The 26,728-nt window shown below is 55.6% G+C and overlaps 1 protein-coding gene across 2 annotated transcripts in view; it reads right to left on the bottom strand.

The window, feature by feature from the left end:
- Positions 1–793: 793 nt before the first annotated feature.
- TAFA5 (TAFA chemokine like family member 5) overlaps positions 794–26,728 on the bottom strand; it is a 131,761-nt gene continuing 105,826 nt past the window's right edge. For both annotated transcript variants that reach the window (XM_066358715.1, XM_066358716.1), the window contains exons 3-4: positions 19,006–19,133; positions 794–1,689 (exon numbers count right to left, since the gene is read on the bottom strand). In XM_066358715.1, the coding sequence (XP_066214812.1) occupies positions 1,681–1,689; positions 19,006–19,133 (137 nt within the window). In that variant the 3' untranslated portion in view covers positions 794–1,680. The remainder of the gene's footprint in view (positions 1,690–19,005; positions 19,134–26,728) is intronic.

Below are 26,728 nucleotides of genomic sequence, written 5' to 3'. Positions count from 1 at the left end.
ATGGGTCTTAAATAAATGAGTTTTCTGTCCTAGCTTTAGTCTACAGGTGGCAGAAACGATTGCTATATAGTTATTATTTTTTAAACTTTTTTTTTTTAGTAGCATAGAACTAGCATAATACTGCTGTTAATTGGACTCATAGGTAGTATATACTTCACCAGAAACTCAGGAAGATGAAGGGACCTGGCACAGGATGGCCAGCGCGGTGACACAGAGCACCGTCCCTTCTTGTCCGGCCTGGGGGACCCACCGTACAGGGAGGACCTGGGAGAACGGGACATCTGCCATGCTGTGTGCCGCGGCCCAGTCCTGCCGCCCTGACCTCCTGACCTGAAGACTGAGGCTGAGCAGGCGTCCGAAGGGGAGGACAGGGGGCCCCGCCCTCAACGTCTGTGAGTGTGACAGGTAAGCAAAAGGGGCGCAATTCCCCAGAAGAGGAGGCGGCAAAGTAGTGTACGCTTGGTGGTCACCGAGACAGAGGCCGAGGGAAGGACAGCGAATGCACACCAAGTGCAAGGACACGGCTTTCCCACTGGCACCGCCCACAAAGATGCAACCTCATGGTCCTCAGCTCACACCTGAGTCCCCCCCACGTGCTCGGCTCTGCTCTCCGCCGCACCCATGCCCCGGAGCCTTCAGGGACACCCGGACTCAGCCCAGCACCCCCGATGGCCAGGGCAACCACATTAATTGTTAAATAGGATTTTCTACAAATATACAACATATAAAAACTGTTAAATATATAACTTTAGGCTTTTGCAAAATACATTTAATGATCTCTTTCAAACAAATGTTACTTTTCATTTCCTTTAATTTGCTTTCTGGAGCTAAATGGTGTATCATCGGATGAGACAGCGGTCACGGGAGACCCAACATGCTCTTGGCGAATACTGGATTATCCCACTATCGGAGATGGAGCGTGGAGAGGCGTGTCTAACTGGTTAGAACAGAGTGATTTTAGTACGGTGAGGTCCATCTAAGTACAGAGGAGCGGGGCGCCCGGCGGTCCGTGTTCCTGGGTACACACGGGCCTGTGTGGGACAGCATGGCCCCCACATCCCGCAGGGCTGCCGGCACCCTCCGGCTGCTCGGCCCTTCTCGGGGTGCACCACAGTGTTCGTGGGGTGGGCGCAGCTCTGCCGGGGTCACCGGCATGTCTCTGCCCCCATGGCCCGCCGTCGAACCCAGGGACTCGGACGTGGGGGCGCGTCCAGGTTAAAATAGATTTGCTCTTTGGTCTATCGAGTATGCTGAAAGGGTAAGAAAATAAAAGCAATTCAGACAGTCTGGGCGCAAGGAGGGGTCTCTTCTGCGCCCGAGGGTCTGTCCTCCCCCATGCCGGCGCTGTCCTCGTCTCTCTGGGCTGGCTGGGCTGCAGCCTCTCCGGCTGCCTCCTCCTCTTCCTCCTTGTCCTCGTCCTCCTCTGCGGGGTGCACGGCCACTGTCTGGCCTGGAGGGCAGGCGCGGCCAGGCTCCCAGGGACGTAGGTGCGCCCTCTGCTGTGCCCCAGGTTAGGCTCCTGGTGCCGCCAGGCAGACTCAGCTCAGGAGGCCCGGGACGCAGGCTGTCCCTGTCGGGCTGCGGAGCAGCGGAGGGCGTCTGCGGCAGGAGGATCTTGGCCCAGCTGTGGACTTTCCAGGGAGCCAAGGCCCCTCCCAGGCCCTTGTGAAACTGCGTCTGTCAGGAGACCTGAGAAGCAAAGAGAAGACAGCAATCAGCGCCCCAGACACGAAGGGCTTTGGCAGGAATGTGTGAATCCAGGCTCCGTCTGCACAGGGTCCCCCCTTGTGTCTGCCCCTGCCCCATGACCTTGAGGAAGGCAGGAAGCCTCCTCGCTGCCTCTAGGTGGCCGTGCCGCATGCGGACACCAACCAGGGTGGCCCCACCCAGCCCGGTTACCTCTGGCTGTCACCTCCCCAAAGCCCCCTTTGTTTCTGGAACCTCCCTGCTCGCCAGGCAGCATTTCAAAAGGGACTGTTGACAAATGTAGGACAGGCTTCACAGGCCTTGGAGGAGCCCTGTCCTCTTTGTCCCTTGGCTGGGCTCCCGAGGCAGCACTGCCTTTGAAGTCTCCGAGGGGGCAGCGCTGAGGGCGGGACCCTGTGCAGATGGAGCCCTGGCCTGCATCCATCACCCTGCAGCTCGGGCACGGGGCTCGGCTCACAGCGGACTCCTGTCCTAAGTTCACAGGGGTGTGATCAAGGGGACCCAGAGATGACAGAGCAGGTGGGAGGCAGGTCTTCAGAGGCAGCGGCAGAAACACTGTGGCCGACACCTTGCCATCCACAGCACGAGGGCAGGTGACAGGCTCCAGAAGGTCAGGATGAAAGCCTCTTCCCCGGCCCACTTCCTGTGTCCACTTCCAGGGGCACCAGGCACATGGGGGCAGGGGAGGTCATCTCTCCCAGCCAGATCAGCCGGTGTCCAGGGACCAGAGGGAGCATGCCAATTAACCTATGTGTCTCAGAGCTCCATCTACCTGTCTGCTCACAGTGGCTTCTCCAAGATGCGGCTCACACACCACACAACCCATCTCTTAACATCAGGGGCATGTGGTCTGTTCACAGCTGGGCAACTGCTCAGACACTCCCATTTCTCCGGAAAGAGGCCACTCCCCACCCCCACCTCCGGCCACTAACAAAGGCTTGTCCACTTCCTGCCTCTGGGCACTCAGCTCTCCTGGATGTTTCCTATTCCCTGGATCACCCAGCCGGCTGAGTCCAGCTGCCTCACTGGACCTGGGGCTCTCCACGTCTAGCGCCCTGGAGCCTGGGTCTGTTCTTCATTCCTTTTCTTGGCTGAGTAATATTCCCCTGAATAGCTGCACCAGTTTGCTTACACACTCACCAGCAGATGGACACCGGGAATGCCACTCCGGGGCTCAATGGAAACGAGTGTGCACGCGTCCAAGTGGACACGAGCTGTCATTGGGCTACTCCTAGGATTCCACTAGGGGTGGGGATGCTGGATCACAGGGTGACTCTAGGTATGACTTTGTAAGCAGCTGCCACACTGTTTTACAAAGGGGTTTGGGACGTTTCCCCTTCCTCTCAATGAGCATTGTCTAAGCACTTTCCACAAAGACAGACAAAGCCACCTTCTTACTGGCATTCCCCAAACAAAATCAGAACAGGTGACAATGAGCCCTGATGAGCAGCCACTTGATCATGTATCAGCCATGATCCCCGGTGGCGTACCTGTTGGCACACTCTTCTCAGCTGTCCTCGTTTCATGTTTTTTAGGAGTTCTCTGTCCGCCATGTGCTGTCCCTCCGTCACAGGGTCAGGAGCCAGCTCCTGCCTGCTGCCCCTGTCCCAGGATGCCCCTCCTTAGGCTGTGCCTGTCCATTTTCATGAACGTGAGTTTGACTTTCAGAACTGGGGGGCGGGAGGGTCGTCCCTTCTTCACCTGAGCTCACACATCCACCTGGCCTTTCTCTCACCACCACAGGGTTCCACTTGCCACGCCTTAGTCTGTCTCTCTGGGGAATTCGATCTGGCACATGGTATGAGGTAAGGATTCAACTTTAACTGCCCCTCCAAATATGGACCCAATTTTCCCAATACCCACGGTGGGGGACACCACCCTCCCCAATGTGCAATGCTCACCGCACCCCATGTGCCTTTCTCATTAACACGCAGCCTCGTTTCTGGACCACACGGTCTGTTTTCTGGTCGCAGACTTGGACCAGACAGCTACCTCCCAGCCCAGAGGGCCTAGAGCCACTCACCACCTGACCTGTCACACTGTGTCCTTCCCCAGCAGGACCATTCCAAAGTCTTCCGGCACATGGTGACTGACTGAAACTTCGAGATAAAATGCAAAGTCATGTTGCAACATCCGAAAGACATTACCGGAGAGGAGATTTGACTGGAGTTGTGTTACATTTGAAAGAACAGTCCACGCATGGCCATCAGCCACTCTGAGGGCACGGCCCCTGCCCATGGATTCCTACATTTCCCATTGTGAGGCTCCACCATTCTCTTCACAGAGGTGCCAACCTTCCACACCACAGGTATGCCAGGTGTCACTCCACTGCTATCCACAGAGAGCTCTCCTCCCCGGTGTGCTTGCTTCTGTTATACTTGTTTATTTTAATTAAAACCATTAGGTGTCCCCAATACATCTGTTCGGAAGTAAGAATGCAGCTGGCTTTTGTCTGTGGTATCTCCTTGATGGGCCAGGCAGGGGTCATGTCTTTCCCTAATGGCTGCCTGCATACTCAACCGTGCTCACCTCTTAAGTGACACTTTCAACTGTCTGCTGGCCCCATGTCCTGACAAGTGGGTCTGAGGAACGTTCCTTAATCCAGTCTGGGGTTGGCACATGTGTGCAGGAAGGACCAGGCAGTTACCTATGTTCAGCTTTAAGGGCCAGTAAGTCTCCCCAGCGATGACCCCTTTCTGCCATGCAGTGAGACCCCATCCCTAGACAGCATGTAAGGAATAAGCGAGGCTGTGTCCCAATAAAACGTTATCCAGGCCTGACCAGGCGGTGGTGCAGTGGATAGAGATGCAGAGGACTGGGATGCAGATGACCCAGGTTCAAAACCCCGAGGTCACTGGCTGGAGTGTGGGCTCATAGATGTGACCCCATGGTCATTGGCTTGAAGCGCAAGGTTGCTGGCTTGAGCAATGGGTCACTTGCTTTGCTGTAGTCCCCTCCCCCCCCCCCCCCCCCCCCACTCAAGGCACATATGAGAAAGCAATCAATGAACTAAAGAGACTAAGGAGCCACAACGAAGAATTGATGCTTCTCATCTCTCTCCCTTCCTGTCTGTCCCTATCTCTGTCTCTCTCTCTCTGTCAAAAAAACAACAAAACTTCATTCACTAACACAGGCAGGGGCCGGATTTGGCCGGTCGGCCATGGTTTGCTGACCTCTGATCTGGACCACAGTTTCTATGTATCTATGAAACCTGCAGTTGAATACAATTGGAGAACCTCAGTCTCCGTGAATAAACTCTGATTAGTTTCATGTCAGCGGCTTGTCCAGAGTTCCGGAAGTACCCGTTTGCCTCCTCTGTAAGGAATGATGATCGCACTTCCTCCTATCAAATAGTCATGGGATTGCCTTAGCCAGAGCACCCAAAACGTAAGCCGCCACAGGATGACTGTGGGCCTGCTCAGGGTCCCGGGACAGAGCGGGCAGGGGCCTGGCCCAAGTGCCCTGTGGGCCCAGAGCTCAGGCAGATCTGAGCTTGTCGTGAACTTGTCTCTCTCTGGGGCCACTTCCCGCCTCCTGGCTTCATGGGTCCTCAAAAAGAACCAGGTTGTTGTTCAGTATTTTGAGAAAAAGACACCTACACAAAAAATGCTTTCAAGTATGTGAAGAATATTAACATTTTCTAATTCTTTAGTTATTTTCTTTTGGTCATTATCACCACCCCCACAAGAGAAAATCATATATTTAACGACATTTTCCAGATGTACTGATCAATCGGTACCCGAACTACGTATATATGCCGTCTGGAATAATTCCCAACACCAACACACGCTGACTTTTTCCTGTCTCCCTCTTAGATTTATTTTCTAACTTAAAAACCTAATTGTACATGACAGAAGCAAGAATGCATTTTTATAGTTTCGCCAGAGAGACGATGATAAATTCCATCCCCTGCCTTCTTAAAATTCAAGAATATTTCTTTTTCATTTTTGCTAGTTTCCTTCGTCTCTTTTTTCCTCCTATTTTTCATGGTAGCTTTTTTCCATAGCTTGAGTTATTTATTCTCATCCTTTCTGATTTAAAAAGCAGGTTATTTAGAGACATGAGCGTGCCAAGAAGTCCATGTTTTGGGGAACCCACAAACACAGGGTGTGTCATCTCACCACATTCTAATCAGGGTTTAAGACTAACTAAAGTACATGCAGGTCACCATCCTGGCGTGCTGGCCCCTCCAGTCGCATCAACATCCTAACCCCTCACACCTCACAGCAGCCCTCGGAAGTGGGCTACAGCACTGTGCCCATTTCACAGATGTGAAAACTGAGGCACAGAGAGTAAGTAACTCTCTCTGGGTCAAACAGATGACAGGTGCTCTACCAGAATGTGACCTTGTACCCTGACTTCAGACCCTGCACATGACTCTCCGGGGGCTGGAAATCACATTTTATTTCCTCTTACACCAAAAAAAAAAAAAAAAAAAAAAAAAAAAAAAAACTATATATATATATATATATATATATATATATATATATATATATATATATATGAAAGTGCTGTTTGCTAGGGTTATTATATTTCTTTGGAATCGTTTTCAATATATTGCATCATAATTGAAAAAGAAGGTTGGCGCATTTTTTCTCTTAGTGAGGTTTAAATCATGGCTTGCATTTTTAGGGATATTTTTGGAGATTTCACAAATGATAGAAAATTAGAAGCAGCCTGTTTGTCTGTGATCATGTTTATGATATCCCTGCATATTTAACTGGTGATTTTATTATTCAAAATATCTGTGTCCTGGTTATTTTTATAGTTGTTCTTGGCAGTAGTCAGCCTTAATACAAATTTCAGAGTTGTTTAAATTTCCAATTCAAAATTGTGCTCTGATAGTTTAAAAAATTTTCAATTCATATACACTTGTGTTGTGGCCACCAGGGCATAGAGACTTCTGAATGTGACACTGCGTTACTGCTACTATAAAGTAGCAACATGTATCAATCATCACAGGAGTATATGACACATATCAATATACAACATCACGTGGATACAGTGTAACATATTTTACCTACTGATTGCCTTACGATTTCATTTGTCTGGGGAATCTTTATTCTTTGCTTTTAGCTTTATTGTCTGTAGGAGCTCTTAGAAGGCAACACATATTTGGTTATTTTAAAACCATATTTAAGAAATGAACAAAAAATGGAAATAAAAAGACAAAAGAAAGCCAAAATAGAAACAAAATCCTACTGGATAGTCTCTATCTTTTAGTAGAGGAGACTAACCCGTTTACATTTGTTGTGACCACTGATACTGAATTTCTGGCATAGATGGTACATGTTCCGTGCTGATTTCTCGTTATGCTCCTGGCACGGCTCATTTCTCATAACAAAGTGCCCCTTGCATTTCCTCCTGCCGTAGTTTAGGAGAAACTGTGTGCTTTTTTCTCCTAGTGGTGGCCTGCATGTGATTCACACACATGCTTAATAACTAAGCCATCTCTCTCGTGACCTAAGTCCTCATGGTTCCTTCTGTTCCAGGAGACGTTCAGACACTCTCTCTCTGCCACAACCCCATTCCTAGCCTCTGATAATTTAACCAGAGGCTGCCAGTCAATCTCTGGTTCCACAGAAATGGTCTTCCACACAACACCCAGAGAGCTTCACACTGGTGCTGCAGCGTCCATGCTCAGGTTTGTAACCACGGTCACGGGGAAGACGTATATCCACCTCCACATGCCGAGTCAGTATCAACAGTCACCATCTATCTATCCTCCACGTGATCTTTCTTATCAGCCACTTTGGAATGTTATTTCTTTGATCAGCTTGAGAGTACTTTCTGCTCACTTTCAGGAAAGGCGTATGGACAGTGCTAAACTCTCGCAGATTTAAAACCGTTCCATTTGTGCCCTTAGTCCAAACAATACCCACAGATAGGACTGAACTCACAAGTAAATCTATTCTTCAGCTGAATCCCTGGAAGGACTCCTCCTTTTCATCTTCTGGTCCTGGGTCTCCTTGAGCTCAGGCGGCGGCTGGTCAGGCCTCCGTGGGCGCCTGTCCTCGGTCCTCTCATCTCCCTCCACTGGGACACAATGAGCTTTCCTTATGTTTCAAGTCAAAGTTATGGCTATGGAACATCTAGGTCTGGGTCACTATGGATTCGTTTTGAGCTGGGAATTTTCTTCAGCTCCCGAATGTTTCTTTCTCATTCCCTGTGTCACCCCAATCGGACTATTCTTTCTGCTCCTGCCACTGTGGTTTCCCCTCCCCCTTCCCTGGAGCGCCATCTCCTAGGTTAGACTCCATCCCCTCTTCTCCACACCCGCCAGCTCCTCTCCCAGGCTCCACTTCCTCCCTCCCTCCCGGGACGCATCTCCTGGGTTGAGCCTGGTCCTCGTCGCTGTGTTCATTTTCCGCAGTGACAGTCCTTCCATTTGCAGCTTCCGACACTTATATTTGGGACACCTCTGCCTTCATAACCCCCTCCCCCAGGAGTTCTCTGACAGTTTCCCTTCATCCCCAAGTCTTCTCTTCCGGGTCCCTGATCCTGGACCACAGAAGCCACAGCCTCACAGTCCCTTTGATACCAACAAGCAGGTGACCTGTGGACGCCCCCCACCCTGCCCCTGGCTCACTGTGGAGGACTGTTTTCAGAGCTGACTCTTGCCTTTGCGTTGTCAGGAAGTTTTCCTTTCCGCAGACAGTGCCTACAGGTCCACAGACATAGCTACGAGTTTGGGCTTTGATACTTTTTTTTTTTAATTTCCTTTTAAACAGGCAGAGGGGCCAATCCTGAGTCGGAATCAGCCATCAAGCTGGAGGGGGAGCCAGGCTTCACCCCTCCTCATGGCTTCTGGGGCTGGGGTGGCCCCACCAGGCTTTCCTTAGCGGGGGAAAGGGCACCTCCCCGTGGGGTCCAGTCGCCCCTGGGGGCCAGGTTTTCTGCCCAGCTGCACAGGATCATACTCTCGAGAATGGTGGGTAACAAGGCCCCGGGTGTCTGTCCTTTTTGTCCTCCTGCCGCCCCATGTGGGAGGCTTTTCCGCCAACTCAGCCCCGCCAGCGACGCTCCCTCCGCAGCCGCAGCCTCCCCGTGCCACGCCGCTGCCCGGGGTGGAGGAACACGTCCAGGGTGATGTTGCTGCACTCTGCCTGCCCGCTCTCTGACGCTGCAGCAGACTCCAGCCCTGAAGTCGGGCCAGCCCGAGGGCGAGCCCAGGCTCTGTCTGTGTTCTTGGACAACGCCCTGGGAGAGGGGCACAGAAGATGGAGCAGGTTCCGCAGTGCCTGAACTCTGCCCCTACGAGGCGCCCATGGCAGGTTAACACTGACACAGGTTTCTCTTCAAGTCGTGATGCGTGATAACCCTTGTGACCACTGAAGCTGGGCAGAGGTGGTCATCAGTGTGGCCCATGTGCCACCAGGTTCATCCAGACACCATGGTCATCGCTCTGGGTCTTAGACGTGGCAGAGAAGTCAGGGTCTTCCTCTCTCCTCCAGTGTCGGGGAGGCCAGTTGGCTCACAGTGTGGGTGGTCGCAGTCCCGGGAGCAGAGGGGCTGTGCTCTCTTACTCACCTGTTCCCTGTCTGCCTCAGGCCCATCTGCCCTGTGAAAACCTGCAGCCACTCGGGCCATGACGACACACACAAGGTCAGATGACACCGAAAACCAAAGTTGAGACAAGGCCACTCAACCAGCACCCTGAGCTTTCCCGCTATGCGGCACCTATGGCCAGACGCCCCCGAGAGTGCACAGGGGGCCGAGGGTGTGGCATCATTTTGACATCACAAGGGGTATGTGAGCACTGCAGAGTATTCTGGAAGGTGCCACTGGGGAAAGCCACCACCTGCACAGACACTCCTGGGCCTTTAGGAAAGGTTTCTAGTCCATCAGCTCTTCCCTTCCCCTCACCACTGCCGGGACCTGTGAGGTCAGCCTGGGGCACCCTTATCCCTCTGCAGATGAAGCAACTGAGACTCAGATTAAAGTGACGTCCGCAGTGTCACCTATGCATGTGGGCCTCAGTACTGTCGTCACCCTGTGGGTAGAGGGAGGACAGTCTGATGCAGAAGGAACCAGGATGGAGACCCCAGCACAGGGCTTAGCACTGTGGGCGGCCAGCGCAGTGCGGCCGTGCCTGGTCCAGGAGGGGATGCAGGCTAGGGGCCCCGAGTGGGCGCTGTGCCCAGCACCGTGCGTTTCCAGCCCACCTGGGAGGCTGCATCGTGGAGCAGCTTGGCTTCGATGTGGAGCTGACATTTAGAGCAATTTGGATTGAAACACAAACATTTCTGTTTCATTTTTAAAGACTGATCTTTAACACGCGTCTCTGCCAAATGCCACGTCTCACTCCCTCGGAGGCCCAGGTTCCCCGCCGAGGCCCCACCCCCCGAGTGTTGCTCTCCAGGCCTGCGGAGCTGAGCTGGGACAGCAGGTCACATGGGGGGGCACCGAAAGGGCACAGCGTGAAGATGAGAACACAAGGACAGGTAGGGAGTGACCGGAACCCGGTGCAGGGGGCGCTGAGGAGGGGGCTGGCCCGTGCTGGGTCAGGAAGAGGCCACTGTCTAGCCGTCTCTGAGGCCGGTCGCGCACTGGGTTTCCTCCTCACTTCTGACTGCACCGCTGAGAGCTCCACTCCACCTTTGTCCTTGACAGAGAAACGAACCACCGAGAACATCACCTATGGTAACACAAGGACTCTGCAAACCAGCAGGGGACAGTTGTGTTCGAGCACAGCCAGAATGTTTGCCCTTAATTCAAGGGGCATTGCTGGGACCTCAGGGGTCACCTTAAGTCTTGAGTCCTCACCAAATGCTCACTGCTGACGAGATGATGGTGCTCACACCTGTGGGCTTGCAGGGCACGCTTGTGGGCCCAGGGCACCCATTTCCAGCAGTTTGGGAGCAGGCACAAGACAAGGGCAGCTGCAGAAAAGCCTGTGGCCTGGGGTGGGCAGGCTGGATGGGCTGCATGGTGGCAGCATGTCCACAACATACATTTGTCCCATTCAGGGGACCATGTTCTGCAGGTTCCTCTAAGAGGCGCAGTCCATGGCTGAGGCAGGGTCCAGCCTTCCCTTAGGATTGCAGATCGGGGGCCTTCAGGCTGGACCGTGGGGTACGGGCACCTGGTCGGCACCTTCTGGCCCAAAGGGAAGCAATGGGCCCGACTCTGGAGCCATCCGTGCAGCCCCACCTTTCACCAAAGACCCTTCCAGGGCTTCCTGGGGTTGCTGTCAGCTCCTTGAGGTCTGGGAGCTGAGCAGGCTTCATCTGCATCCCCACATCCAGCATGGAGTCAAACAGGGGAGAGGGACAGGGAGAGGGCAGGAGGCAGGTGAGGTGGGAGGGGAGGGCTCTGGGCTCATCTGGGCTCATCTGGGCTCATCTGGGCTCATCTCTCTGGCATCAGGAATGCCAGCCCCATTGTGACAGGCACATGGCCACGGGTTCCTCCACTGGGCACAGGTTCCCTCTGTTCCAACCATCCTCCATTTGTGTATTTAAACCGATTCCAAGAACAAGTGTTTTAAGGCAAATTGAGACAAATGCGGCACCATTATTGGAAAGAGCCACCGCCTGGAACCTCCTATTATAAAATTGGCCCAAATTGCCCACAGAAATAACGTGGGCTTGGTCAAACCATTTTTGTTTGTTTGTTTGTTATTGTTGTTTGTTTCTGGGCTCCTTTCTGTGGGGAAAATGAACATCAGCCCTCACAAGCCTGGCTGCTGCTGCCCTGGTCAGACGCCTAGCTGTTTACACACAGAATCTACTGACACACCCGGCCATTATCGTGGTGATGAATAGCAGGAATTTAAGGAATGCAGAATGGATTGCAGCTGGGAGTCAGAGAGACAGGCCCACCGCTTGCTGAATGTGGTGCAGAAGGGACATTAGGTGCAGCGCCAGGCGGGGAGCACCGGGGAGGACACTGCCTCTCTCCACATGTTCCGCCTCCAGCCTCCTTCCTGCACGGGAACCTCTGGTCCTGGGGAGGACAAGGTGCTCACAGAGAGTCAGAGAGGCGATAGCATGTGTGGGGTCCACCCTACTCGGCCGTCTTTGGGGTGAGAAGGAAGGTTCTCCTCTCTCCCCTGCCCATGGACCTGCTGCTATGCCTCATCCCGAGCTCGAATGGCCCTGTGCGCCGCTGGGCTCCAGCAGGACCCATATCCCATCACATGCTGGATGGCGGGAGCAGGCTCTGACCCAGACTTCATGGCAGGGCTGTTTAGTGCTCTGTCCTCTGGAACCTCTAAAGGGCAGGGTGGCCCAGATATGCCCCAGACAGGGCACAGAACCTGGCGCCCCCATCAGTGGGGATGATGTGTATCAGCGACACTCCCTGGGGAACGGAGCAGCCCCAGGTGCAGCCACGGGCTGGGCGTTTCCCTCTGTCTGAGTGCCTGGCAAGGGACGGGAGCTTCGGTCTCACCCTCAGGAGTGTTCTGGAGCCTTTCAGGCCACGGTTCCACCTGGTGTCGACTGCAGATGGGGAAGCTGAGCAGGGGTCGCAGCGGGTCCTTGTGGGCCCTCAGCGTGGGAGGGGCGTGGTTCCTCCCCTGCCTCACACCCCCACATGCAGGACTCAAACAGAAGTTCCCCAGGTGAAAAATAAAAAATCTCATTGTCCACATGAGGCAGGTGCATCCGCCTGCTCAGTCTGAGCCTACATGTATAATTGAATTGTGTCCTTCAAGTGGCAGAATGTTTGCCAATCCCTCCGCGGGGACACCCTGTGACTAGGCCAGGGGCTTCGCCCTTGGTCCCAACTGGACTTGAGATGTCCTGATGGTGCCCTCGTCCCTTCTTGAGGTCTGATGAGAAACGTCCCAGCACCCCGGCCTGGCTTCCTGCCCCTCTTGCTGCCCCTGCAGCCTGCTAATTTGCCCGGTGTGGGCTGAGGACAGCACCTTCCTGATGGAGCTGGGGATTCCGAGGTCCATTCCCAAGGGTCCAGCTGGGGTTTCCTCACTTGCACTCAGGTCCTGGACAGGGCAATGGGTCACGCAGCCTGATCTTCCCGGAGGGTAACCAGAGTGACACAGAACCCCCATTCCCTGCTGCCACCATGTCTGTTTTGGGTCCTTTCTGGGGGCTTGAGGGCCATTTGGACTGCAGGACCTGCTAGGAAGATATGCAGGGTGCATCAGGGTGTGTTTCTATGGAGACACTGGGAGTAGAAGCCAGGCTGTGGCAGGTGCCCAGGACAGGCCTTGCCTGCTGAGATGGGCACCTGAGGAGCTGACCAGCCCCATCTTCCAGTGCAGCAAGAGGGGCCAGGCTGACAGCAGCCGGGCCAGAAGGGGACATGGCAATGTGCAGGCCCCACCGGCGGGGAAGACCAGGAGGCCCCCAGCGCACAGGGCTGGAGGGGACCAGCCTGTGGCCCAGGACACCCGCCTGGGGGGGGTGATGAACACCCCGCAGATCCTCACACGTGGCTGTCCCCCTCTTCCCAGAGGAGACGTAGAAAGACGGGTCAGAAGGCGACCGGAATGTGGCTTCTGGGCAGCAAAGCCTGCGCTGCCTCATGCAGGCTCAGAATCATTTTTCTTTATTGGTTTTCAGAATGAGAAGTGGAATGCAGCTGAGTCCCGCTCTGTAAAACACCGTTAACTGCTGCATGGCTCACTCCAGAGAGGAGATGAACCTTACCCCCTCCAAGTGCCCCCTAACCCCCACTGGTGTTGGGATGACTTCATGCGTCCTGCAGGAGCTCAGGGCCCACGGGAGGTTTGAGGACCCCTGAGGTGCTGGGCTCACCAAAGGGACTAACAGTGTGTTCCTTCACCTGAGGACAAGACTGTGGTTCCCTGTGCCCGGGGTGGGGTCGCTTGGCCGGGCAAAGAGGAAGCTCAGAGCAGCTGGCAGGTGGGACGGATGGACGGGGTGGAGGGGACAGAAAGCCCCCAGCTGCCAATGAGAGCCGGGTCAGGAGGATGAATGTCAGGGAGGCAGGAACAACCTGCACCAATGCTCCTCTGGGACTGGGACTTGGGGGACAGGACCCTTGCTGCCTTCCTGGGAAGAGGCAAAGGGGGGACCCACGTGGGTTACAGAAACCAGTGGCTCGTTACCCAGGGTGCTGCAGCTGCCGGTGCCGCCTCTTGAGGTTACTGTGCCTCTGTGTTTTCCCAGAAATTTGTCAGGTTTTTCACTCTCTGCTTTCCTAGGTATCTGTAGTTTATCCTTCAGCCTTCTCTAGAAGCTTCTATCACGGGGTCTCCTCATGGCCTGTCCCTTGGAGAAGCCCCTCCTGCTGTGGGGGGCTGTGCTGGGGTTGCCCGCATCTCCTGGGCTCCTCTTCCTGAACCCTAACACCTCTCCTCCTCTGAAGCACTGCCTTGTGGCACCCTGAGGGGGCCCCGTGTGAAGAGCAGGATCACCTGTCCCAGGGCGTCTCTTCCTCACCATGGGGTCCACAGACTCTAGGAGACACTGCTGCTTCTTGGCTTTACGGGGCTCAGCCTCGGGGCAGAGACCCTGGGATGCTGGAGTCTGGACGTGATCTTTCTCCCCAAGTGTCAAAAATGCACTTTCTGTCCTGGGCCTGGCACCTTGTGCTGTTCCACCTCGGGAGGGTCCCTGTCCCCTCACTCCACTCGTGGTGAGAGTGCTCACACAGAATTACATGCCTTTGAGTCCTGGGGACTTTTTTTTTAGGAAACATTTCTTTGCAAGTTTCTTCTTCGTTTTTCTTTTTTGGATCTTATATTCTCCAGACTTCCTGCATGGGTTTTCTAATCTATTTTTCCCCTTTCCTAGTTCCTACTTTTTTTTTTTTTTTTTTTTTTTTTAAAAAGAATTCTATGCTTTGGCTCTCTGAAAGATTTCCTCAGTCTTGTGTCTCAAACTTTTTTGCTGGGTTTTAAGTAAATTTGTTACATTTGTAAGATCTGTGTGCAAAGTGTGTATAATGCACACTTCACAAAAGTGTGTTTTAAATAACGTGTTGCAGCTAGCTAGTGTGTATAACAAACAGTCCTCAGCTTGGTGGGCACAGCAACTATGACAGCGTGTGAGGGCCTCCTGTGCATCGCTGTCTGACACGGTTTGTTCTCTGTGGCCTCTAGTGCTCCATCTCCGGTGGTCTCCTGGCTCACAGTTCCTGCCCATGGCTTCTGTTCTGTGTCTCCTCTGTGACCCTGCTTTCCCCACAGCGAGGCAGACAGCGGGCATCACAGAAGGGCCCGGGGCCCCGGCACTCAGCGACCCAGATCAGTTGCTCTCCAGGTCCATTGCTTCTGCCCACGAGGCTACAGTGCGGCTGCCTCCTGTCCTGCTCCATGTCATGTCCCTGTCTCTCTGCAGGGGTTCCAAGGTGGCAGAGGTGGGCCGGTGGGCCCGGAGGAGAGATGGGCCTGAGAGAACCTGAGTGCCCATGAGCGGGGCCATGCTCCTCCTTCCACACAGCCAGCCCTGGTCAGTGCCTGGTGAGGTGAGCGCTCCTAGAGGCCTGCCTGACTTGGGAGGGGGGGGACTGGACCCTCGTGCAGGGATGCTCCTGGAGCAGAAGGCCCAGCCAAGTTTCTGGGGGGTCCCTGGGTGGGGCCACACCTGACATCTACCAGGGCCTCTGGTGGCACCTTTTGGATCCAAGAACATGGAGACCTCAGGGCTGCAGCTGACCTCTTGCCGACCTCTGGACCAGTCAGTATTCTATCCATGACAAGATGGGAGAAGGGAGAGGGGCTGACCAGCAGGTGCGGGCCAGGCCACCGAGCATCAGGCAGATCTAGACACCTTCCCCATGTCTGACGGACACCTCAGGACGGCCTGTCCACACTGTGCTTCGTTGCACTCTGGGTCACCGGTGCCTCCATGACCAGAGGCCGCTGCTGCCTCCTGTCCCTCAGCCTCTTATCCGGGAAAGTGCACTTTTGCGGTGACGTCATTCCCTGAAATCCAGGTCCTGAACAGAACCAGACCGATACCCTGGAACTCTCCCTACTCCCACAAGAGTCCTCACGTTGCTCAGAATTCAAATGTGGCGTTTCATAGCTGACTTGAAAATGAATTTCAATCTGGTGGTTTATTCTAATTCAGAAGACCATACAATACACAGATGTGGTAAACCGTGGCAGAGTGAGCAGCGATTAGAACATTCCAGAATGCCAACAGCAGGCAGGTGCAGCTGCTGATGTCTGCAGAGGGAAGCGGCGAGCTGGCAGGAAAGGTTCTGTTGCTGTACACCCCGAGTCCCCGTCCAGGCCCAGCTTCCTGCCCCCTGCCCTGTGAGCCCCGCTGCACGGGGCGGAGTCCCTGAGCCGGGGTGATGGTCAGCGTGCAGCTGGTCTCCAGAAACACGAGTCAGCATGAGTGTCAGGAGCGGGTGCTGCTCTTGATTTTGGGGACAGCCTGCAATGTTCCCCCATGTTACCTGGTCCTATGCCAATGAAGGTCCACAGAGCAGGAATGGAGAGAAGGCAGAGCCTGGACAAGAAGCCAGGATGGAACCCCGGATTCCCCCATGGCCCCCAGGACAGGGTCCAGAATCTCATTCCAAACTCACACCACCACACTTTTCCCGTTTCTACCACTTGCATCTTGGAAAAAGGCACCCACCACTCGACACAGGTCATACTCTGATATACCCATTCCATTTCCTCTCTCTCCTTCTTGGTGCTGAGAGCAACCCACTGAATTAATTTCATGACACACTAATGGGGTGACGGTCTGCACTTGAGAAGCTGTGGTCTAGAGGTGCAAACGTCAGTGGAAATCTGGACCTGAGTGCAGGTAATCAGTTAATCCATTTACTGCACATATCCATGAGGTCCTGGGTGCAGGAACAGGGGACACGGGACCTGTGAGACCCAGAGCCTGCCCCCCAGCAGCTGGGTCTGGGGGGCACAGCAGAAGCAGTCATGGCCCATGCGGAGAAGGTCCCGGTGGCTGCCCCTTGCAGACGCGGCTGTGGCCAGAGGGACGAGCTGCCCCGCGGACGCGACAGCTGGGACGGAATTAGCAGGCAGGAGGCTGAGCAATCATGAGCTCCCCGAAAGCCCATCTCGCAGGAAAGCAATTTCTGGTGAGATGAGAAGCCCCACGGCGCTAATCCACCCTTCAAGAGAGCTGAGACGCAGCCCCGAGCGTGGGATTGCTGTTCCAATTATCCCCTGTTTGGGTCGAGAGCTCAGCTGACCTCTGAAGACAGCTTTGACAACAGGTCACCTCTGGCCGGGGATCCATTAAAGACAGAGACCCTGCTGCAGACTCTCGGGAAGAAACAGCTCACTTGGTCCGCTGGTGTCTTCACACAGCTGCGCAGCGGCCCCACCACTCTTGCTCCTAGGAAACAGGCGGGCTGCTGGGCTGAGGTCGCCGCTCCCAGAGAGAGGAGGCCTGTGCCTCCCCATCTGAGCAGGGTCCCCTCTGTGGAGCTGAGTACTTTGAGAGTGAGCGCCTCTCCCTGCCTTGCCCTGGAGACGGCTGGTATATTTCCCATACCTGCATCCCCGGCTTCTCCTGCTACACCTGGACCAGCAGGCACCCACCTATGTACCTGTGATGGCACCAGGCGCACCTCCAGGGCAGTGGATCTAAAAACAGCCAGGTCTGAGTGTCTTCTGAGCTGGGAGGCACGTGGGCCTGCAGTGCCAGGGCGTGCCCAGCCGACTGACCCTCCAGCTCCACAGCCCACTGACCATGGGGCCACCAGCAGTCACCCACCTCCCCAGTGCACGTATCATGGCTGGGAAACTGAGATGACAGGACTGAGCTCCGAGGCCTGTGAGGCCACAAGGAACGAGTGTCCACGCCAGTCTCTCCAAGGCCCTTTGAAACCACTGAGGGACTGGGGGCATTCCCACGGAGGGAGGGGCTGGGCTGGCTGGAGGGGCTGTGAGGTGGGGGGCACCAAGCACCAGGGCCTGACGGGAGGTGAAGCCCCATCCACACATAAGAACACTGAAGGGGCTGCTGGGGTCACACTGGAGCCGCAAGGGCAGGCCTGACCACCACAGACACACCCCCCGGCCCTTGACAGTGGCCAACCATCTGAAGCCTCCTGTCTAAGCCTCACTTCCTCCAGGTGTTCATTCAAAGGCCCCTGTCCCTGGGGGACCCCCTGTCCTGGGCCCACAGGGCAGCCCCACACAGACCCAAGGGTCCCACAGACCCGAGGATGGTGGTCTCGACGGCACGGGGTCTGCTCGCCTCCAGGTCTCTGCCTTCACCAGCGGCTCACAGATGGGAACCCCAGTGCAGGCATGCCTCAGAAGCCCGCCCAGCCTTCCGGAGCCACGGGGCAAGTGGCAGGTGTGCGCTGTCAGGCCCCAGCACACGCTGGTTTGACGACAGAACCACCCCCCTCCTCACTGAACACGAACAAACAAGCACGCTGGCCGGTCAGACGAGCTCCCTGTGAGGCTCTCACACTCTGGTGCCAGTGGACGGAGGCTCCAGCCCGGCCTCAGTGCTCTCCAAGGCAGCTGGGATCTGGCCAGGCGCCCAGGCCGACCAGGCCTGCGAAGGACAGGCTGCCCTAAGCGCCGACTGCCCCGAGTTTCACAAACACACGAGACCTCCGACAAATGGAGACTCCCCCCAGTGACAGCCTGGGGTGCTGTCCCCAGAGTCCTGAACTGTGCTTACACCGATGTGCCTGCCCGGCCACAGAGGCAGGGGCTCGGGCTCTCCTGTGACAGCCACACCAAGCCGCCACCCGAGTCCTCCTGTGGAGGTTGAGGGGCAAGGAAGCAGGTGGATGTCTCTCTGGACCCTGTGCAATCCTGGCGGAGACCCTTCTGCACGGGCTCCAGACCCCCGACTCACTCCCAGTGCACCTTGGCGAGGATCATGGCTGGGACCCCATAACCCTCTGGGGTCTCTCTGTCCTAATGGCCACTATGCAGAGCCTGAGCAGGAGGAGATGCTTGGATGAGGACCACCACCCACCTAGTCCTTTTTCCTTTACAGCCCCCATTCCCCAGAGGAGATAACTGAAGCCCCTTTGGCAGTGTTGGGGGAGGTGGCTTTAACATCACCCCCCGAAACAAGACAACTTCTATCAACAATCTTTCGAGTGTGGGCACAGAGATTACTTCTGGGCTGATAAGCCTGGAGGGCAGTTCTGTCCAGACACTCGGCCCCCATCACACTCAGTGAGGATCTGATAGGGCAAAGACAGCTGGGGACAGCTGGGGACAGCTGGGGACAGGTGTGGCGGTTTGGGAAGATCAAGGGACTGGTGGCCTCTCCCATAAGGAAGCCAGCAGCCAGCTTCCTCCTGTCCCTGGCACTGCAGCTGGGGGCTATGTGCCCAGGTGTGCTGCACGGCCTGAGGCCTGGACCCCTCCCGGGGGCCCCACAGAATGCCAGTGCCACTACGTACCGTGGTGGTCTTTATGCGCCCACCGGGCTGCGTGCATGTCCAGCCTGACCGGTTGATTAGCAAGTCACAGCCTTCTCCCTCCAGACAGGGACGCATGTCACACCACTGCTTTGTTTTGATAATTCGTGCTGTGGGAGAGAAGAGAGAGCCAGTCAGTCCCTGCAAGCCCCACTCACCCGGTTCCTAGCATGGGTCTCGGCACCAGACTTCAGGGACAGAAAAGCTTGGTGGGGGTGGGGGGGGGGAGGGCCTGCTGTCAATCGGGGTAACCTGGCCAGGCCACTGCTCCTCCCTGGGGTCACATGCAGTTTTCTGCTTCCTGCCCAAGTCCGGCCCTGCTGTTGGCCACTCTGAGCAGTGACCAAGGGCATTGTGGGCCGTTCCAAGGAGCTGTCATGGGCCCTTCCTGGAGGGGGACTATTTAGTCCTGCCTTTGTCTGGAGTTCACCTGAGGGGTAGGGAGGGTGCTCCCATCAGGACTCCCCTCAGAGGCGGAAGGGAGGGATCAAGGGCCTGGGGTCAGTGCCGGGAGGGAAGCTGCACATAGTGGATGCCGTCAGCCTTCAGGCTGCTCCTCTGGAGGATCTGACAATGACCAGGCCTCTCCCTGGGCCTCACCTGCTGACCTCTAGGGCATTTCAGTGCCAACAATTTCAGGGCTCCAAAACCAAGGGACCTGAGTCCTTGTCCTCACAGGGGTAGGGGAACAGGCTGACCCAGGGGGCTGCTGAGCCCGTGGACACAGTGAAGGCAAACCAGCGTCCTCCAGGCAGAAGAGAGTACGCCTCCCTCCCCGGGACCCTCCGCCACTCTGGCTGTCAGCGAAGGCGGCCTGGAGACAAGTGCTTCATACGGTAAACACGATTGCCTTCCTGTAACTGTCATTCACAGAACCTCAGAAAAATTGCTTTCAAGTTAGGACCCAGTACATGGCCTAGCGCATACAACAACACTGGCCACGCTCTGTGAAATAGGGCTCTGTGTGAAAAGGAGCTTCCAGGGTAGCACAGGGCATCAGATTGGTGCCCACCACCTGGCAGGGAGTGTTTCAGTTCGAAGTTAAGTCACCGACACACACACTTACACACATAGTAGTCTGTCCCCAATGCTGAGCTCATTGTTGGAGAATGCAAGAAACCCAGGACTTCATAGGACAAGAGGAGCAGGAGACCCAGGTCCTGGTTTTGATGACAGAACACACATGTCTTCATGCACTTGCACCCACCCAATGAGCCAATGTGCCTGTGCCAGATGCACCTGTGAGAGCCCGTGGTGAACGGTGATGGGGCCCTTGGAGGGAGGGCACTCAGTGAGGGCTGGTCCTGGGGTTTCTCCAGGGAGATGGGACAGAGGGCAGCCACCCAGGTGACCAGTCTGTCTGCTGCTTGGAGATGTGCATTCAGCTCAGCAGAGACAAGGCCTGCTCAGTACCGGACATATACCTGGGATGGGGACCTCCTGGCCACCCAGGCCTCTGAGACCAACAGCCATGGGCACCCAGGAGGTGTGAGGGGAGGGCACATGGTCTTCCTGTCACAGGGAGAAAGTCGGATAAACATGAAGGACATGTGAGGTGGAGGACTAGGGAGGAAGCAGAGAGGGGATGGAGTCCTGATGACCTGAGGTTGGAAGGGGGCCCAGTACTACCCCTGTTGCAGCCATAGCGCCTGGCCACACGGTTCACACTCCCTACACACGTGTGTGTGTGCATGTGTGCACATGGACACATGCACAGAAATGCATGTTACACAATACACACGTATAAGCATGTGCACATGCAAACATGCACACACTATGTGGAACAGCTCGTGTGCACACACAGACACACATGTGCACGTGCATTCACAAGACACACAGCAACACATGTGGGGCACGCTACATTCAGGTGATGCATCTGCAGAAGGAAAAGAGGAGCAGCCCCTCAGAGCCCCAAGCAATGTCCTCCCAGGCATGGTGGCCTGGGCGGGCTGGGCCAGCCCTGCAGAGGGCACTGCAGGCCAACACTGACACATGGCCTTTGTGTGCTGAGGATACTTGCTCACCCGCCCGCCCACTTCCTGCTGAGGCAGTTGAAGGCATAGTGCTGGGCCACCACGTCCCGCGGACAAAGGGGCCTTTCATGCTTACACGTCACAACTTCATCTCTTGGCTCAGACTTGGTGGCAGCTCCTGGCCTGGGGAGAGTGGCCCCCAAGGGCTGATGGTACTGAGGAAGCCTACATGATGAGGGCTAAAGGCTGGTGACAGTGGTCACAACCTGTTCATGACTCAAAGCCCCAAGGGGCTGCCATGGCGGGTCAGGAGCACTGGGGTCATTTATGGCCATGTCCCTAGTACGTGTCCCCAGGTCCAGTGGAGAGCAGCTTTTTCCAGTCTGGGCTTGTAAGGGAACAATGCAGCCCTGAGACCCAGCCCGGCCTGGAGCTGGGGTGGCCTCACCCTCTCCACCTCACATACGCCCACACATGCGTGCATATCCACAGTGTGCATGCACAGGACACCAGCCTGTGGACTTCACCATTCTTTCTAACGGAGACCCTAGGGGTTCAGGGTCTGGCCACACTGACCTGTTCCTCTCCGGGCTCTGAGCCTCCTTCTATGAGAACCTTTGGGTGCTTCTGGGCTCAGGGGGCTCGTTCCTGGGCCTTCCACTCCCCAAATCAAGCCACTGCTGCAGCCTGAACACTGGTAAGCAGTGAGCTGAGGACCCAAGCTCTGTGAGGACAGATAGCCAGGGACACAGAGCACGGGCAGACGTTCAGGGAGGGGAGAGCAAGGATGGAGGAAGAAGTGACGTTGAGGCCAGGACGGGGGTCTCACAGGCCCTGAGCACACAGTGGCTCAGGCAGGTCCTAGTCAATCTTCTGCAAGGCCAATCTACCAGAATTTCTAGGGAAACGTAATTGGGATTAGAGACAGATATGGCAGCCATGGGAGACAGGCCTGCAGGAGGATCTGTAAGGACACATCTGGGAAAAGCCAGCACATCAGGCAAGGGCAGCCCCTCACCAGTGTGGCGAGGTCACACTGACGCCCGGCCATGCAGGACAGATCAGGAGGAGGGTTCCTCCAGGGCCAGGTGCCCACACTGAGGTCCTAAGGGGCTTCCAGGGACATGGCCTCACCGCCTCAGGAGCCTGTCTGGGGACAGGAACCTTCTTCTAAGAGCCGGAAGGAGAATGAGCCGTCACCTGGTGGTTTTTGTTACATCAGGATGACAGGGCTGTGGTCCTGTCCACATCCTTTTTCTCTAGAGAAAGAGGCACCTGCAGTGGCCAGACATCACCCTGGCCACACCTCAGTCCCCGCCGTGATCACATCACTCCCTTCGCTGCAGGATGGAGCTTGTCTACAGGAGACGAACTGCACCAGGGTGACACTGGGAACCCCCATTTCAGGTGCCGGGCAGATGGTCCTGGGGTGGACTGGAATGTCTGATCAAACCCACGGCTCTGTTCCCATGTGACCTCACGCCGTGCGCCGTGTGAGTGCACCCTCAACCTCACATGCCGGAGGGACCAGCAGGCCCGTCTCACAGAGTGCACCACGTGAGTGAGCGTCTGCGTAAACCATCCTCCCTGTAGAATTAATGCTGCAGATTTGAGTTTTATTGGTTTGCTACTGTTTGTGTTTAATTATGGGTTTCGGTTCACTACAGTTTAGAGTCTAATGACAGCTCCCGGCCTGGTATTTGCTTATGTTCCCACAACATTTTACAATAAAACAATTTAGGCCAATGATAGGTGGCGGGTTGAGGGGGTGCACGATGGATATTCCCCTTGGAAGGTGTTTTCAGATGACTTTGGTCGGAAGAACGCTGTCGCTGTCCATGGCAAGCCGGCTGTGAGAAGGCCTGACCAGAGGGGCCTCTGCAGGGAACCAGGCCCACCGAGCCCGCCCTGGCTGACCAGAGGGGCCTCGGCAGGGAACCAGGCCCACCGAGCACGCCAGGAGAAGGCCTGACCAGAGGGGCCTCTGCAGGGAACCAGGCCCACCGAGCCCGCCCTGGCTGACCAGAGGGGCCTCGGCAGGGAACCAGGCCCACCGAGCACGCCAGGAGAAGGCCTGACCAGAGGGGCCTCGGCAGGGAACCAGGTCCACCGAGCCCGCCCTGGCTGACCAGAGGGGCCTCTGCAGGGAACCAGGCCCACCGAGCAAGCCCTGGCTGACCATGGGGTCTGCGGGGCTGAGCAGACCCACCTGGGCTGCAGGGGAGCTCAGGAACAGCCTGTCCTGCACCCAGGAGGGTCCCCAAAGAGGCCACTTCCCCGTGACCAGCCTAAGGAGCGTCTGTGTCCCATGACAGCTTCCCCTGGAGTCACCCTGCTATGGCCCCGGCACAGAGACGCAGGGGCCTGGATGCAGGCATGGGCAGTGAGGGTGGGTGTGGTGTGGTCTTTGGTGTTGCTTCCCACGGTCCCTTTGACCCTCCTGACTCCCTCACCAACCCCCATGTTTAAGGAATTGAACAACTTGGTGACCCAGTTGAACCCTGGAGTCCGGTTGATGGCACACTTCCCTGGACAGTCACTGTGGTGACAACTTGGGTCTGGACAGATGGAGAAGACAAGCAGTGCTGATCGCTGGGAGGAGCTCCGGGGATGGAGCCGCCCTCAAACTGCACGGTTTTCCTTGGAATGAACTGCTTCATTTCCACGAATAAATGAATCTGCTCACAAACCAACAGCTCCAAAGGTGAATCGTCCAGAGCGCAGCCAGTGGCTGGGGAAGGAAGCCTGGCCACGTCTTCAGACACAGTCCTGAGGGAGCGGGCTCCTCTGAGACTGGAAGCCATGTTCTGGCAGACTAGGGCCCAGCAGGATACGGCCCCAAACTGTCCCCGAGCTGGCTGGTGACAGAGGGGTCAGGCCACGCCCAGCCGGCAGGTGCTCCCCACACCCCACCCCGACCCTCCAGCAGCACTTTCTGGGCACTGTTCAAGGTGGGTTCTCTAAGGGGTTCCAACGTATCTGGCTGCATCTGGTCAAGGAGTCTGCCTGCCCGCGGTCACTCCCCAAACAGAAGGGATGGGGAAGGATCCTCCTTGTCAGGGAGAAGGGCCTGCATTCGGGCAGCTTCCCTAGACTGCCAACCTGTGGGCCAGAGTCATAATGTGGCACCTAGAGTCCCGGGGGAGGAGAGGCACCTCCTCACTGCTGACCCGCGCCCACTGGTGAGCCTGTGCCTCTTGAAGGAGCTGGGACCACAGAGAAGCTCAGGGAAGGCACATATGCTGTGGGCGGAGCCTGGGGCCACAAGACCATCTTTCTGACGAACAGCACCTTACTGGGACAGTCTGCCAGGCAAGTGATGCCTGTCCCACTGTAAAGACAAGTAGCTGGATGGCTGTGAGACTCCTGAGCTTGGAAGGAGAGGAAGGCAGGCAGGACAAGGTTGTGGCCGTGACTGCCCACCAACCGGCCCGCTGACAGTGGCCCTCAGCCAGACAGAAGTGGCTGTCTCCCACCCTGGGACTCAGGCGGGATGAGCCAGGTCTGCTGTGTCCCTAATGCACTACGAGCTTCCCTTGGGCAGCTGCCAGGGTGACCTGGGCCCTGAGACGAGGAGATAGTGCACCAAACCAACTCTGACTTGCTTGACCGGAGGCCACTCCACCACCTCGTCAGACACACGGGGATTGACCATGCTACACCTCACACTCTGATTAGCATCGTATCTCCATGGAGACGTCTGCATTTTTCTCTGCATCTAGGTCTGCTCCTCTCCTGCGGGAACCTGGGTCCCAGGTAACGGTGGAGGGAAGGCCTGGCTGGCAGAGGGGTGAGAGTGCACCGTCCCTAGACCAGGTGCTCCCTTTACTAATGCCCCTGCCTGCCACAGGTCCTGCCCTGGAGCAGGTGGGCAGAGGTGAAGGAAGGGCTCCCATGTGCCTCAGAAGCTTGTGCCTCTCACACCACACTGTCCACATGCAAATCCATAGCTGAAAGCTCTGTGGGCGCTGGGATCCAGCAGGGTCACAGGTGGAGAAGGCGAGAGGGACCGGAACCAGTGTCACACACCACATGGCCTCTTCACGTCGAACTTCACAGTTAAGCTGGGGCACCCCAACCATGCTCTGTGTTCAGCAACTGGTGGGGTTAATAATCTCCTTTTAGGCTCTGGCCAGTTGGCTCAGTGGACAGAGCATCAGCCTGGCATATGGACGTCCTGAGTTTGATTCCCACAGGGCACACAGGAGAAGAAACCATCTTCTTCTCCAGTCCTCCCTCTCCCCTTCTCTCCCTCTTCCTCTCCCACAGCAAGTGGCTTGACTGGTTTAAGCATTTGCCCCAGGTGCTGAGGATAGCTCAGTTGGTCTGAGCTGTCAGCCTCAGGTGCTAAAAATAGCTTGGTTGATTCAAGCATCATTGCCAGATAGGGTTGCTGGGTGGATCCTGGCTGGGGCGCACATGGGAGTCTGTCTCACTATCTCTCCTCTCACTTAAAAAAATGTCCTTTGAGCCCCAAGAAACCCACCATCCCCAGAGCAGCCTAGGGGTAAGGGAGGCTTCGAGGCCTGGGCTGCACGAGGCTGGACAGCTTCACTTCCCAAACCCCAAAAGCAGGAATCAAAGGGCACCGTCTCCTCCTTGCAATGCAGAACCTTTTCATCACACGTTGGAAAAGAAAAATCTGCAAAATCTAGATTACGTCTTAAAATCAGACTAAATTTTCTTTCTACAACTTCTTGACAGCATAATGTAGTGGGGACCTTCTCGATAATTATTTTTTCTTTAAATAGTTACAGTAGAATGTATTAATTTTCAAGATGGTTCTCTGATTAGCGTGATTCATTAGCTGTCAGGGGAACAGTCCCCACCGGCTGATAAGAATTGAAAAGCCTTGGTGTGTGATTACTGGACAGTACCACACAGTGGAAAACACTCCAAATTTAGATAATCAGATTAGATCGAGAGAAATAAAAACACCGTTGTCATGAGCTACCTGTTTCATTATTGCATTAGAATTAAAAAATATAAAGAGGAGAGAAAACAAAACAAAACAGAACACTCCAATCCTTTTTCCTGGGTAAATTTCCACCAATTGACATAAGCTACTTAAAAGGGAAGAGATGAGATGAGAGGCAGCCAGTTTTTAATTTTAATGTGTGGAGAGAACAGCGTCCTCCTTCTGCCCCGGGTGCGCCGAGGGGCTCCGTGTGGGTGGAGCACTGCAGAGCATGGCTGCCCTGGGCAAGGTCAGGTCTTCACAGGGTGGGGCCGCCACACACCCCTTTATTCTCACAGGGGGCAGTCCTTCATTTACAAAGGCCTTCCCTAAATGAAATACCCCCCCGAGTGTCTGTGGAGAAGGGCGCTGTGCGGTGGGTCAGTCTCAGGGAGGTGAGGGGTGACTGTCCAGGAGTGAGGTCTCGCCTGCAAGGGAGGGGGGAGAGGCTGGCCACGCAGAGGCGCCGAGGCTGAGAATGCTGATGGCTTCCTCAGGGAGCCCAGGCCCCGCAAGACTCAGACCTCTCACCTGTGCAGAGAGTCTCACTGCGAGGCCCAGGAAGTATTTAGAAAGCCATCCTTTGCCCATCTATCCCACTGTCTGTCTGTCCATCCGTCGATCTATCCATCTACCATTCTATTTATCTGTTTACCCATCCATCCACCCACCCACCCCTATACCTATCTCTCTAACCATCCACCCAAATATCCACCCATGATCCCATCCACGCACAAATCCACCTACCTGTCCATCCTTCCACCCAAACCTTTGG

Source organism: Saccopteryx leptura, chromosome 1 (genome assembly GCF_036850995.1).
Source record: "Saccopteryx leptura isolate mSacLep1 chromosome 1, mSacLep1_pri_phased_curated, whole genome shotgun sequence".
Taxonomy (NCBI): Eukaryota; Metazoa; Chordata; class Mammalia; order Chiroptera; family Emballonuridae; genus Saccopteryx; species Saccopteryx leptura.
This window is presented reverse-complemented; position numbering and strand designations above follow the sequence as displayed.